The sequence below is a fragment of the Branchiostoma lanceolatum genome, chromosome 14 (assembly GCF_035083965.1).
Source record: "Branchiostoma lanceolatum isolate klBraLanc5 chromosome 14, klBraLanc5.hap2, whole genome shotgun sequence".
Lineage (NCBI taxonomy): Eukaryota > Metazoa > Chordata > Leptocardii > Amphioxiformes > Branchiostomatidae > Branchiostoma > Branchiostoma lanceolatum.
The window spans coordinates 12,007,913-12,024,025 of NC_089735.1; the positions used below are offsets into that span (position 1 = coordinate 12,007,913).

Here is a 16,113-nt window from a genome sequence, read left to right on the forward strand (position 1 = left end):
ACCGAAAGAGAATGTAGAACAACAAGATTTACTGACTGAGAGAATATCTTCAAGCATCTCCGTCTTTCCTTCCTGCCCTTTACAACCGAAGTTAATGAGGCTTTTTGGCAGTCATAGATATACAGTGTGAAGTACGCAATGTGTGCTGGTTTTACGATAACAATAAACTATCCGTGACAACGTAAGTGTACCCCGATCGTTGAATGCTAACGCTTTTCAGAACGACACTGCAATTCAACCCATTACTAGTCCTTTAAGTTATGCACAAATCATGTGGCTGAATACGAAAAATGAATTAACTGGCGAGCTCAGAGTTTAAAGCAATACACGAAATGATTCCCTGGGGGATTAGAAAGGAACGGTAGTGGGTACCATGTATTTAATATCTAGGATAATACGTCATTCATAGCAACGCACCAGTTCCAGTGCCGCGTATCTTTTTCAATTATCGTAAAGCTGGCAAAGGAAACATTTGGGCCGATGAGGCGGTGCTTGCCTGTTATTAGCCTCTACAGACCGTTAGAAACGGCATGATCTTGAATGGAAAGCATCTCCGTCCCGTCGAAACTAATCAAATCGTGGCAGTTTTGCGGGCACATTTGACGGATGCAGTATGGCAGAATGTGCACGGACTACTATACGCCGTAGCATTTTTCCCGGACGAAATTTCCCCCTTATATGTACGGCCCTGTGCTATTCAAAACCTGCGTGGTTGGTGGGATCAGTTACAGCTACTAGATACTGCTTCAGCCTACAGTAAGCAGTGCGCCTATCTGTGCCCGTAATGTTTCACACATCGTGTGGCGGATATCCGAAAATCTTCATCTCAGGCTGCATAGAATGATATCTTTCGAGTAGTTACCCAAATGGATAATGACCGCTATGAAGGGTCCACGTGATCTTCGGCTAGCATGTATCAGCCTATCATCTGATAATGCATCATTCGGCTACAGGATAGAAAACGTTAGCCTGGGATACATCCCTTTATAGGTTCCTGGTTCCGTTAGTCCCTGCGTAAATAGCGAGGGGACTACATGGACATAATTATAGGGGTGGGTACAGGGGCCGTCAAGCAACCGCGACCGGAATCATAGAATTCATTGAAATATCTATGTGAGACCATTAAAAGGTCGTCAATATCAGTGAAAGATCATCGAGAAATCGTCGGCGATCATTGAATTGTGATTGAAATCATATTGGAAGATCCTTAGATATTAGAAATAACTGAAATACCATTGAGACATGTCTATATTTGGACGCCCAAAGGCCTATGAACGGTTTAGCCTATGTGGAATCCTAACTTCAGCAAACCGTATTTTCGAAGAGCGCAGAACAGATTGATTTTGGTAGCACCAGCTGTACCCTTTGCTGCCAATTACGTGAAGAGCCCAACACAAATTGCTTGGATATTAGTGCCCGACGTTTAAAGTACATGGTAAATACGTGTATCATTTGTCATAATTAAGGGTGTACCGTAAGACAAGCTAACACGAGTAATGGAGTCTGCAAACCACCTTACTAACGGTACCTGCAAAACAATTGATCTTGTTTTTCAAGCATTTTTGGAAGAGATCTCATCATATATAGCAGTAGCATACTTGTCAGTAGCACACTTGTTTGTTCAACATGTAACGTTGGCGCGGCGCATGCAGTTTCCAAGCAGACCCAACGGTAGCAAAGACCGTATCCAACTGGCAGAAGGAGTTTTTTATTGCAACCCGGGGTCTACGACAAGTCGGTGTGGACAAAGGCTATTAACATCCAATTGTTACCTAATCAAACTGTGCTTGTGTCTATGAGTTGATTACTCTTCTCCCGCACGGTGCCTGACAACTTCTCTGGCTGACTGGAGCCTCTTTGGCTAGCTTGTATGATTTTGGCACCGTTTAGATCTGCTTGGAGATTACGGCGCATGTAGTCTCCAAATGTCAGGACTTGATCATGGGCCAAACAATATCCAGGTGGGGCCCATGGATACTGTCCTGCCGCCGTATAGATCTGCTTGGAGATCTGGGTGGATAAGGATACAATTACTGCATACTATTTTCTGTCAAAATATCATATACATTTTGTGTTCACATTGACAATATTCAACATGTTCCGTATTAACCACAAAATTTTTAGTCATATTAGTTTTCACAGATTTGGATACTTACTATTGCTTTCTATCGTTAAAAGTGTATTTGTAAAGTAAAGCAGTCGCCGGCCCTCTAATCTCCAAGCAGATTTGCCGGTGGCAATGACAATATTCAAAGGGCAAAATCAGTATCCAATTGGCCTTTGCCCTTGGGATACTATCCTTGGAATAGATAAATATGGTTGGAGATAAGTCGTTCGTCCTCAGGCAAACTGTGCGAACTAGGAACGTACCACCAAGAGACTACAGCGGATGCGCTCGTCACTTCAGCACGCAACAAGTAGTTTCAGGATATTTGATCACATAGCTGTAACGCTACCCATACTTTGCCTGTGAATTGGCTTTTAATCATGTTGGCCCCCCTACACGTACTGGAATATAGAGAAGGAGGGCATCAATTCTACGAAGTTGGCAGCTGTATCAAATAGGTACACGTCCAGACTGGTGTACCATTGAAATCCAGCAGACATAGGGATATGCAGGCGCCTGAGTGTCTAAAGTACTTGCTCTCTGTCGCATGTTTGGGGCATTTGACGATGAAGCGATATGAGTCCAAAGCATCGTTTTCATAGATCTACAGTTGGCTTTATATCACTGTCGTTTCAATCCAATTAACATCGTAAATCGATCTACCACAAACTGCTAAGTACAGGATTAGTCTGAGCCTTGTGTGGCGTCGTGTGGCGTAATGGATAGAACATTCGACTGTCAAACAAGGGGACCCGAGTTCGAACCCGGGCTGCCCCCAGACATGCCCTTGGGAAAGACACTTAACACGACTTTCCTCACTTCACTCAGGTGTAAATGAGTACCTAGCTCATCCAGGGTTTAACGTCCCTCGCATAGGACATTAAATGGAGGTCCCGTATTTGGGGAGAGCCACACCCCGCGCACGTAAAAGAACCCACCACACCTTTCGAAAAAGAGTAGGGGCATGCCCCGGTGTGCGCTGGTCCAAAACCTACAGTCCCATGACCACAAATTGGTTCGCCCTTAGTAATAGCTTCCGGCTGGTTGGGCAACCCTGGCATGTACATGCTGAACCATTAAGTAAATAAATAAATAGTCTGAACCTTCCTGTCTCACACTGGATCTGGAAGGTTTCTGTAGAAATTGTCTCTCCGATGAGTTTCACACACACAGATTAATGTTGCCCATACCTATCAAGTAGGTGGTCCACCGGCCTTCTTTTAGATTTAGTTCATTACATACGGCGTGTGTTTAAACAGTTCTGAATGTTTCACATTCAATCATCAGGGATATGCAGGCGCCTGGGTGTCTAAAATACTTGCTCTCTGTCGTATGTCTGGGGTATTTGACGATGAAGCGATATGACTCCAAAGCATCTTTTTCATAGATCTACAGTTGGCTTTATATCACTGTCGTTTCAATCGAATTAATGACATGATAGACATAACTTCATTGCAGATTCTCGATGGCTAATTGAAAATGATAAGTTTATTGCAAATTCTTGCCCGTAGGCTAATTGCAAGTACATGTAACGCGAAAGGACTGACATGTTTCACATTCAAACGTCGAGATGATAGACATTGCAGATTCTTGATGGCTAATTGAAAGTAATAAATTTATTGCAAATTGATGCCCGTAGGCTAATTGCAAGTACATGTAATTATAACGTGAAAGGACTGACAATGGGTAGCAATACAGTATGTGACTATTCTAGTCTTAATACTAACACTTAACTTTATCTTATTGGATTCGACCTCTTTTTCCGAGACATAACAAGGTAATACTAGAATACAATGAATGAAGATAATGACAATGTGGGACATGTGGCTACTCTAATATCAGGTTCCTATATGTTCTGAATATTAACTTGTGTTATCCAAGTTATCTTAGGGCTGTGGAAAACGAGGCTTGTCATTATTCTGTCATACTGATTCCAGAAGAAGCGTAGATTTCTTTTCGTTGATAAACTGTATTGGATGTGTATATGATGTAAGCCACAGTGGATACTAGGGGTGGATACCGGTTCGGCTTAATAAGGTTCAAGTCCAAGTTTAGGTCCAGAGATTTAGGTTCAGGTCCGGAACTGAACCTGGACCTATACACATGTCCAGTTGATGTTTTTTTTTATTAAAACAATATTAAGCATAGACAATTAATACTGACACGCACAACTATAAAAGTTTATTGGTGAGAAGACTTTCAAAATAAACCAGTGCTCGATATTTGAATGTTGCACTTATTTTAAATGCCTTTTTTGTTAAAGGGGAGACTAAAAAAACACTTTTTATCAAACAAAATAGAAAATAATACAATGCTAAACTTTCTTCCAACACTAAGGTATTCACGGATCGAATTTTCGACGACCACTGTCGCCTTCTTCAGGATCAATAATGACCAATCACTGCCGAACGTAAACTCGCGAGAGTTACGGACACGTGACTCTATTGACACATGTCACTGCGGATACGTGACGTCAGCAATTGGTCAAACGTGCCAGGAAGTTTATAACGCCCACTGTCTCTGTTGAGTGACGGCTGGAGTGCCCCTCAACAGAGACAGTGGGCGTTATAAACGTGTTGGAAGAAAGTTTAGCATTGTATTATGATTACTACCAACACAGATGAGCTTTCATTATAAAATAGAAAATGTATTTGTACTTTCCTCAGGTTTTTTTTTTACTCAGGTTTTTGGCTTTCAGGTTTTTTGGACTCGGTTCTTGGATGTTATAAAGGTCAGAATCAGGCCAGCGAACCGGTATCCACCCCTAGTGGATACACATAACATACATTGATTCGAGCACGCATTTTGCTCTACAATCTGTCCATCTTTACCGGTTGTTCTAATAGGTTGATTACTCGTTCATGTTGGCACTTATTGCTTAAGGCCATAACCTCCATCCCGTGGTCTATAAACTGGTGAGACTAATTGTGGGTTGCTGTAGCAACGTTTGTCTCATGTGAATCCATAATTCGCTAATTGCTCCTTTAAGGGCAATAAAGGAGAGACAGCCAGCCAGTAGCTCTTAAAGGGTCCAAAGGTCAGACTCCTTTTTCACAGCCCAGTGAAAACAGGCGGCAATGGGACTAGTGACTCAGTTATGTACATAATGTGTTATTGGAACTGCAATGGCGTATTTGTCCAATGAGAATAACTGAAGAAAGGAGCGACAGATTTTCATGTTAGTTGATATGCAGTTAGCTTAGACAGAGATGTACACAATGAATTGCATGTTATGCAAATGGGACTTCATTTCCATAAGTAATGAGGAAAATCTAGATGTCCATTGTAGGCATGCTATGACAGCTTGTATCTGTTGGGTTCGAAAGTGGGTCATAAATTCCCTAGGGGCCCGACAGCTGGTGGTCAAACCACATAGGGATTTAGAATCAACCCTGTATACCGGGGTACTTGTTTAACATGTTATCATTTCACATACAGATTCAACATGGACATCTTCAACGACAGCACCAACGCCACCAACGGAACCATTCCGTTTTTCGTTGAGAAGTACAAGCACGGGGCTGGCGTTATGTCTCTCATTATATTGGCATACGTCCTGGTATTCGTGCTGTGCGTAGCTGGAAACATCATCGTCTGCACAGTGGTCATCCGAACACCAAGGCTGAGGTCAGTAGAACTCATTCATGGATAAGCTTAAGTGGTTATGCTGAAAGGTACACCACATCATTCCTTTCTTGATGAGTCACCCGATGTTTCAATTCACATTTGCTGAATGCTATATGATAAACACTTAATTCAGAGTTAAAGTACTCGTTGCAAAGACATGTACGAAGACGTCTACGCCTCCTTAATGTAACACTTAGGAGTTGGCTTGTCTAGATCCAAACACACATCTCCAAGATATTTCCAGCTTTGTATGCCTGTATGTAGAAAATGCATTTTATTGCCACAAGAGTGCGTTCGTCACTTCTTAATCTGTGTGGTTATTGTTGAAGCAAATGACTAAGCTTTGGTGCCTTTTGTTCCCATGCACCTACACAGGACCGTAACGAATTACTTCATCTTGAACTTGGCCGTCAGTGATCTGCTAGTGGCCGTATTCTGCATGCCTTTCACGCTGGTGGAGCACATTCTGACAGGTACGATTTTCCGCTCCGTACTTTATTGTTCAAAGCAGTACAATGTGAACGAGCATATCCTTTGTTCCAAGAATGTATAGTTTTCAATCCTGTCCTAAAAGGCAGTTACGCGTAAAGAGGCGGAGTAGCAATTAGTGAAAATCGATCCACTTACTAATAGTGATGGACCTAAGTACAGGTACGCATTTACGGATTAACAGGCGAACTAATTAAAATGTTGATCACGTTTCACAAAATACTAGCTTAAAAGTGACTGTCGGCTTTGTGGACAACTGTTAAGTTACGGTAAAGTGGTTGGATCGATTTTGGTACTGACTACTGGTGCAGCAAATTTTTCGCGAGTTGCTCTTCAAAAAACTGCCACAGTTTTTGCAAGACATCACTTACCCGGACAGTAAGTTTTGGGAGTAGTTTTGAAAATATAATTTGTTCCAAGCATGCTATGTATAGTTTTGTATCCTGTACTAAAAGGTAGTTACGCAGGACAGAGATAAGTGCAAATAGATACATCTTACCTAAATGTTTCCTAACAAAGCCGGTAGTGACGAACCTACGCACCGGTAGTTCATTTACGGATTTACACGCGACCAAATAACTGTTGCTCATATGTCACAAAATGTTAACTTAAAGGTGACTGCTATTTTCTGGACAACTGTGGCTAGTGGTTGAAGCGATTTCTTTTACTAGTCCGCGTGTTACCCTTTTCAAACTGTTGCTGCAATACATCGCTGGCCCAGATTACTATTTTTGGGACACACGCTTGCCGTCTGAAACGGAGTCAGGAAGCAGATTTTACTTTCTTCTGTGTTTTATTTCTTAGATATAGAAATACTTCGTATAGATTTGATGCATTACAGCATTTACATATGAATGTATGATGTGTCTTATCGTATGAATAATTGTCCCGCACTACAACACTCAATGTTAAGTGTCGTAAGAATGATTATGAGATCCAAGAGAATTAGGCAATGGGGACAAAACATTTGCTTCATATTAATCTCAAATATTTTTTTGATCTATCACTTTGTTACCTTAGTTCGTTCAACCTTTGCTTGTGGCTAAAAACGCTCGTTGAATTCTAACTATGCTTCTGAAACTATGTAATTGGAAATTGCACGATGTCACGTACGCGTACGCCTGACACAGAAAATGCTACATCGCACATAGGTGGGAGAATCAGGAATAACAAATTATCTCCATTCTTACGTATTTGCTTGCGGCACACATTACTACTGACCTTTCACGATAAGCCACTGATTGGTTTTGATAGCTGCACCTGCTACAAGCATGTAGTAATCAGATCCAGACAAATTTACAAATAACGCAGCCATGACCCCATATCAACATCCATTAGGAGGAAAGGTTGCAGCCACATACTAAAGGATAATCTGGCAGTGTATGAATATCGAATATATAGACTACTGCGATTTGATGTACGTGTAAAAAGGGGGTGGCAAAGGTAAGATGCAGGTACATCAAGGTGCTGTGGATTGTGCACGTGCAACTGTCAAGGCCACAGAATTGGTCACTTTTAGTGGTGAAGTTTAGGACTTAGTCCAAATTCCGTGGTCATGAATTCATCACTGTTACTAATGAAACCCACGGGAATGGGTAAAATCTTCATCTCTTGCGTCAGCATCTTCAGGTTCAAAGAGTCTTAGGTACGGCATTGGAAGGCAGAGTCCACCCTCTCCTTCCATTGCCTTTAACCTCCCAAACCGAAGTCAGGTACAATAGAATCCACTTAATTGCACAACGGATTAACGCACATTTCATTTAATTGCACCGAATGATGTATACGCGGGTTTGGTTCTGCTATTAGGAGAATGGTCAGTCACTGATCTAAGTCATCTAACCATATCTACGTATACCCACTGGATACGAAGAACAGTACATTGTACAGTAATTCCCTACCATGGTGTACACAGTATGGCATAGTGTACAAATATGTCCAAACATGAGAGGGGTCTCTCTGGCGCTTACTGATTTTACTCACTTTGTCCTGAGATGTCTTTCCTGAGAATTTGAAATTTACTGCTTTAATACATGAACGTGGCCAAAACAAGAGGTGGTATCTACGGTGTTGCCGCACTGTACCTTTATAACGAAAGCTTTCTAACATCTAAATGCGTGCCAACGAGTTCATACAGTACACCGAGGTTTATAAACTATTCACCTCCTGTATGATACAGTGTACTACCGGTCCACCTGGGCAACATCGCATTATTGCACCTGCTGGATAATTGCACCAAATACGCTGACAAATGGGATGCGCAGTTAAGCGAATTCGTACTGTATATAAATGTACATGCAGATACATACGCACGATCGACATGTATGGGGACAAAATGCTTAGAGGTCTCAGTGTATACACTAGTCTGGAAGCGCTGAGAGGGACTTCTGATTATATTTTAAAAATAGAGCTCAACGATCTCATACCTTCATCAAATGATGTTAAACTTTTGGAATAAATGCTTCTCAATGATTATGCAAAAAAGGTCCTCATGACCGTAACGTTTATACGTTGATCATCCTCTCCACCCGAATTACATAATCTGTGTCTGGCGAAGATATAAGATTGTAGTAACACTTTTTCAAGTATGACTTTGATTGACCTATTACAGACTACCAGTTTGGTGACGTCATGTGTCGAGTGAACCCCATGATCCAGGGTGTGTCTGTGGCTGCATCAGTCTACACAATGACGGCCATCGCTTTTGACAGGTATGTACTGAACATCGATCTCCCTACCTTAATAAAAAGAATAAATGATCCGCGAACGCAATATTTCAAGTATATAGGTCGACTAGTAACACGAATATGTCATTATGTCAAATTACTAGGGTCTCAGCAAAAAGGCTGTTTGAATTTATGTGCATATGCATCAAACTAGGCCAGCCTATTCTCAGAGTAGAATATTTCAAATTAATAATCGGATATTGATGTGGATAGCAAAAGTATTTCGGTTTTGTCGAATGAAGGGGGACCGAAATAATGAGCACAGATTTTCTGGCCCTCTGATATATCGACTTCCTCTGAAACGAAGGTAATAATGGGACTCGTTCAGGGAAATTATCACATCAGTAAAGATAATTGGAAAGACAGAAATGCCATTATTTCAATTCGCTAAAGGCTAATTTAGAAATTAGAGCATGATGATGAATACATATGAAACAATTCGTTCCAACAGATAATTCCGTTTTCTGAGCACACTTTCAGTTGAATAATGTCTGCAAATTTGTTTCAATTTGCTGCATCATAACCAACTAACAAGCAAAGATCCAGATATATAGAGTTCTGAGAAAGCAAATTCTAAAATATTAGTAGTCCAAAGCACCATGGAAATTACCTTCATCAATTCTACTTACGATGTCTGGTATTGACCTTCAGGTACACATTATGTGTGCCCACGATCTCATTTTCTTATAATGCACCGCTCGAAATGTGCCGCCTTGTGCCAAGCCCTTCAAATACACGTCTCAAGAAATGTTATCATGTACATGTAAAATCTATAATTTACAAACACCATAAAACCGTTGATAGATGTTAATGGCCAAATGTTTCTGGACACAAGAGATTAACTTTGCACAATGGGACCCGTATGCAAAACGTAATTGGCAACGTGTTATGATCTGAGTTTTAGAGAAAGTCATTAATTGCACGAAATGTGATGTACTAAGTATGGTGGCCGTTTTGATATAATTCTGAAGGAGCATATTGCATTGAAGAAATACCATCAGACAACCACGTATGTGGTGAACATGGTTGTGGTGTAGCCAACATTTTCACGTATAATGGATTCTTAAAGGGTTAATCATATGATCATTTTTAGCAATATACCAAGCATAATTTGATTTAGTTACCACATTTCAGGATAAACAGTTGCAAGCCTATGGCAACGCTAAAGATAGTTAAGAAAAAGTGTTTTGTACGAATACCTTGTGGAATAGAACGACCAGTTCTTGATAATTGAGGGACACACGTTGAAATAAACAGTGATATAATTATGTGGGGCAACAGTTTTCCTTTGAGGCAATATAAGGAATAGATTCACTAAGCATTTCGTGCCTTTGTAATACAATTCCGGTATAAAGTCTAGAACAGATCTAATGCTTAGAATTCTGTGCAGGGTGCATTTGCTATTAGCGTTATAGAACATTATGCGATATCACGGTTCACTTAACGCACCCGTAGAAATTTTTGCTGATGCACTAATAACAGTTCGACGTTGTGTTCCCTATTAGCTTATATGTCGTAAATGCCTTCTAAAACTTTTCCTCACCAAAAGACTTGAATGATTACATCTTTTCTCAGACAGCGTCCCTCAACACTGTGTTTAAGAATGTCTTCCTATGTTGGCATTGTTACAGGTACAAGGCGATCGTGTTCCCGATGGAAGATCGGATGTCTCTCAAGAGGATGTGGCAGATCGTGGGCGGAATTTGGGTGTGCGGAATCGTCATCATGCTCCCACAGGTCTTCGTTCTGCAGGTCGTATCCTACGGGCCAAGTGCTGACAATACAGTCTCGGCGTGTATTGAGATTTGGCCGTTGGACACCTACAGACAAGTCTATACAGCCGCGCTGGTCTCACTTGTGTATGTTCTCCCCCTGTTGGTCATTTCGTACTTGTATTGCCGTGTGATGTACAAACTGTCATCAACACCTTCGTCCGCAGGTCAGCGTCCTACCCAGTTCGCAGTCTCGCGAAAACGTGTGAAGGTCCTAAAGATGTTGATCACAGTAGTGGTGTTGTTTGCGTTGTCATGGCTACCCTTGTACACATGTTGGATGATGAACGAATTCGCTGATCTGGCTCTGTGGCAACGGGCCATCATAAGCCATTATATCTACCCGATCGGCCACTGGCTCGCCTACTCCAATAGCTGTGCCAACCCCATCGTCTATGGCTTCTTCAATTCTAATATCCGAAAAAATCTAGACAGAAGCTCTAGCTCGAGGAGAAGGGTAGAGGCAGATACTAGGGCTAGGAAACCCTCGCCGACACCTACTACAAAACACACCCATGTAAGGAGAGATTTAATCGAGATGCAGCCTCTTAACCTACAATAGACTTCCTTATTTAGACCTGCTGGCCGTATTTGGGCAAAGAGGGCGGATTAGGTCCCTGTATTGCTTAGGTCACATTTCCAAAGCGGGGCCCGGTCGGGCAGCTTGCGGGAACGAAAAGTATAATATAAAATACAACAAAGGACACAAAACGTAAGAAATTTACTCGGGGTACCGATTGTTTTATTTCTAAAAAATGTATTCCTGCAAAACGAGTGTTTTCAAAACACATTTAAATCTCAAACTACATTTTACATAATCCTTCTTACTCCCTTTTTTTATACCCACCACCGGGAATTTGATTTATCTCATATCCTCCTCAGCTGTATATAACGTATCAGTACAAAGATCTACCCAGGATATGGAACCGGATGAATATGATTACATGTAGAATTCCAGGTTATCTTATCAATAATGTAGAAAAAAATTATATCAATAGCATTTTGAAATCTTTGCCTCCACTGTCACATAGAGTCCTTCTTTGCTTTTCACCGCTTGCTCTAGGTACCACCTCCCAGTTGTATCTCATTTGGGTCATTAAAATCACCAAGGATGGAACCATAGTCCTTCCTTCCCTCGTCGTCCAAACACAACTCCACTTGCATCTTTTGCCCTTTATACTTGATCTTTGGAGGTTCATGATGTTGTAACATATTAACGTCAAACTTTCTACCGATTCCGTCACTTCATCTGAGATTATTCAAGGCCAAAATCCGTCCCGGTTTTTTTTCTCCATAAAAAAATCATATTCACCACGAGTCGTGATAATGTATATTTAGTACTACTACCAAACTACATTAGACTATCTCAGCACTGATATATTCAAGAGCAGTGGACCGGTGAAGGTCAAACTGACGGCTAAGAAGAGGTAGGAGATGAAGTGGCATAACAGGGGCTTTTGCGTAGGTAACCATATCATATGGCACTTGAATTGCACAAGGGCATGCCCCAGTGCCTCTTCATGCACATTTAATGTGGCAGAGGCCTACATCTGCCATTAGACAAGTGTTCTTACTAGTAATTTGTCGAAGGGCTACCATAATGGAGTGATAGACGATCATACATTGTCTGCATGACGCACTTTATGCTAAGAACTTGTTGTTAAAATGTTACCTCGTAGTATGAAGACGCTGGTCGCCCATTTCTCATTAACAATTGAGGTAGAAAATTGTAAAAACAAAAGAAGTTCTCAAAAATACTCACCGTTTGCCATAGTGACGTTTGCCATAGTGACTGTTTTGTGGTAAAACAGGCTCGATCATTTCGAACAAGAAAAGGATAATATAAATAACGCGATGACGTAACGTTACACTATCATTATGCTGGTAAATAAAGTTGAAGCAATCAGACATTAAGATATAAACTTTACAGGCAATGCTAATCTGGGGATGCTCCTTGTTTATGAGTTGATGGAAGGCTAAGGATCTATCTTCAATTTCAATACCCTGAGCATGATAACGTAACGTTACCTCTTAAAGTGACAAACTGTCTGATTCTGGGAGTTGCTGTCATTTTCTTAACGTCGTGTTTTACTCTCTTCTAACATTGGTTTGTCACACAGTTTAACTGATGAAACAATGAACAAGAATATAAGAAAATGCATTTACGTGGGCAAATTATACCCAACAGTTGGTCGATGACATGTGCTATCAAGACGTGTCGACGACAATAAAGCCGGCATCAGATGAAGCATGGACACCAGCTGGAAAAAAATCATCCAGCCGGCCCGATCAGTGGATGCAAATTATGACTGAAAATAAAATCAAGTTACGCGTTTTTCTTATTCGAATGCGACAATATGTCCGTTTCTAACACTTGCAACAGGTGTTTCAACGTGTCGATAAGCAATGCCTTACATGCCATGGGACGACCTAAATGCAGCTAACAATGGTGGTAAACATCATACTTAGCGTATACACGTAAAGCGAAAGCACCAAATACGGAGTCATTGTGTACTTTTAAAATGGTGGCCCGTGGCTAAGGTTTGACAGATACAGATGCAGACAGCAATATCCCCTCTTAACGGATATTGGACGTGTTGTGTTTTGGCAGATGAGACATGACAGACTGGCGTTTCTGTCAGGGAAGATGTTAACTATGATATTGCTAACGTTAGCTGTTGCACGTTAGTAATGTATACAATGTGATCAATATTAGAGAATACATACAGCTATACATACATGTCATGTGCAGAATTTCAGGTTCTATTTCATGTTCTTTGTTGATGTGAGATAATGTTCTGTATATTTACCAGTAGGTGTCCGGATATATGCTGTTTCTTTCCAGTACGTCTGAAGAGTTTGTGTTTGTATTTGTCAGTTCGATTCCTTATGTTTCAATACAATTTAAAACATTCATGGCTTGGAACTGCAAACGCCATGATGGATCACGTGCACAGTGATTCTATGTTCACTTATCACAATTAGCGTACTTTCAAAGATGTCCCAGATAATATATTATATGTAATTATAAGTTAAACAGATACTGTAATAATGATATCGTTAAACTATAAGGTGACCGTGTTTTGTCGGGCCAAAACAAAATATTTTATCCTCACTTATCACAATTAGTGTACTTTCAAAGATGCCACAGATGATATATCATAAAAATTAAGTAATTAGAAGTTAAACAGATATGTCGTAAGGCGACCGTGTTTTGTCGTGCCCAAACAAAATATCTCATCTTCACTTATCATAATTAGTGTACTTTCAAAGATGTCACAGATAATATATTATATGTGGTCATAAGTTAAGCAGACATATCGTAAGTTGACCGTGTTTTGTCGTGCCAAAACAACATGCTTTATCCTCACTTATCATAATTAGTGTACTTTCAAAGATGTCACAGATAATATATTATATGTAGTTATAAGTTAAACAGACATATCGTAAGGTAACCGTGTTTTGTCGTGATAAAATAGTACCAGTGTGCATTCAGGTGTTTGTGGATGAAGATCACATAGCCATGAACATAATACAAAATAAATAAATAAATCAAGCAATTGTATGAGGTTCATAATAGAGTTAGATGTTTCAGACGGCATCTGCATAGCTTCCTTCGCAGACTTCCTAGAAAGGCGGGGTGTATATTTGGGGGGAGGGGGTGACGCGATTTCTTACACGGGCCAAGGTTCTCTAATGTCGGCAAGGGACTTTTGCCGCCGAGGGAGTTATGTCCTTGGATAGAAAGGCGGTCGTCCCTCGGCGACATACCTCCCTCAGCGGCAAAAGTCCCTTGCCGGCATTAGAGAACCTTGGCCCGTGTAAGAAATCGCGTCACCCCCCCCCCCCCCCAAATATATACCCCGCCGTTCTAGGAAGTCTGCGAAGGAGGCTAGCATCTGCTACCTGTCATCAATGAATGCGAATGAGTCTCTGATGACAAGAGAAACTAGTAGAACTAGTTGCAGGGTTATGGTGAACACGTACTCTCCAAGCAGAGGTTGATGGGGGAAGATTGTGACCGTTTTGTCATATGCACCGTTTTTCGTCAGCTATCCCCTGGATGATAAAACGGTCACAATCTTCCCCACCAACCTCTGCTTGGAGAGTAGTTAACAGGATACTCTGGTATGCCTTGGAGTTTGTTACCCAGAAAATTGATATTATTATTAATAGTTGATGTATGTGATGCGTACTTAAAAATAATATTTTTGTCTGAATTGTTGCCTAAGTCAGTTGCGTAAATTGCAGATGATTTAATCAGAATTTTTCCAAATGGCGTTGTAAAGGATGAATTTGTGAAATAAAAGTGGTGGTATTTTGTGCATATTGGGTGTAGTTTCTTAGTTATTACATTTAGGACGAGAAAGGAGATCAAAGAATTGTCTATTATCCCCAGAATTCTTTTGAATTGTATTAGGGCCTCCTACTATTTTTTGAAATATTGATATGAGGGACATTAACTACCATGCTGAAAGTATCTACATGCAAAATAGGCTGATACAGAAAAATAACTTAGAAAGAGCACAGAACTAAGCTGTCAAATTCTGTACGAATAATTACAACTACTTTTGACAAATTCATTTTCAATGGGGCCCAGGCCCCAGACTACAAAACAATTAAATCATAAGTATAACAAAGAAAAGAAGCTGCTAGGTGGCCCAAACCTACACCACTTCTTTCATACATCACAAGCTATCTACCACCCCAAAATCAAGACCATAGCACGTCCAGGTCAAAAGATACAAAAAAAGGTTCTGCTGCAGTACCAAGGTCACATACCAGGAGGCCAAAAATTGACCTTGATTTTGGCTTCATGACACCCGCCCACATATCAAATATCATCGTGATCCATCAAGAGGTTCTTGAGTTATGCTGACTACAGTAGTACGGAAACACAAACACACAGACAAACAGACAGACATACAGACACATCCAAAACTATATCTCCATTTTTCATGGAGATGATAAACTCATGACTAAACTGTAACATTAGTAACGGAGGATTATTGAGACATAAATAACGCAAGTAACCGGAAGTGTAAAGAACCAAAAACAAATGTTACATAAAAACAAATGAAAGCAAATCAACATCGTCATCCGTTACTCCAATCCATTTCCGGTCTAGGTCTGCTTTACTTGAGAGGTCAGATAGGTCAGAGGTCATTAAACTAGTATATGTACAGTATACATGCTTTTTAGAGCAGATTTAAAACTTTTCAGCGAGAGTTGCGTGATTTTTTCTGGTAGTGTTTTGAAGTAGCTACCCCTTCTATAAGCGAGTGTGTGTTGCTCAGCTGTAGTTTTGAAGAAAAAAAAGTTTGTAAAGTTTTGACGTTTGTCTGGTGTTGTAGTTGTGGGAGATGGTGGATGATAGGTTTGTTGATGCTAGCCA

At 40.7% G+C, this 16,113-nt stretch overlaps 1 protein-coding gene across 1 annotated transcript; it reads left to right on the forward strand.

The window, feature by feature from the left end:
- The first annotated feature begins 5,550 nt into the window (after positions 1 to 5,550).
- LOC136448534 (neuropeptide FF receptor 2-like) lies at positions 5,551 to 11,944 on the forward strand. Its single transcript, XM_066448136.1, has 4 exons — positions 5,551 to 5,734; positions 6,110 to 6,207; positions 8,832 to 8,931; positions 10,578 to 11,944. The coding sequence occupies exons 1-4, from the start codon at positions 5,553 to 5,555 to the stop codon at positions 11,278 to 11,280; spliced, it is 1,083 nt and encodes a 360-aa protein (XP_066304233.1). The 5' UTR covers positions 5,551 to 5,552; the 3' UTR covers positions 11,281 to 11,944.
- Positions 11,945 to 16,113: the final 4,169 nt, after the last annotated feature.

Bases quoted from the DNA above. Each gene is read 5' to 3' on its own strand.
- LOC136448534 (XM_066448136.1), top strand. From the start codon at position 5,553: ATGGACATCTTCAACGACAGCACCAACGCCACCAACGGAACCATTCCG. The intron at 6,208-8,831 runs GTACGATTTTCC...GACCTATTACAG, and splicing joins GGTGGAGCACATTCTGACAG to ACTACCAGTTTGGTGACGTC. The intron at 8,932-10,577 runs GTATGTACTGAA...GCATTGTTACAG, and splicing joins ACGGCCATCGCTTTTGACAG to GTACAAGGCGATCGTGTTCC.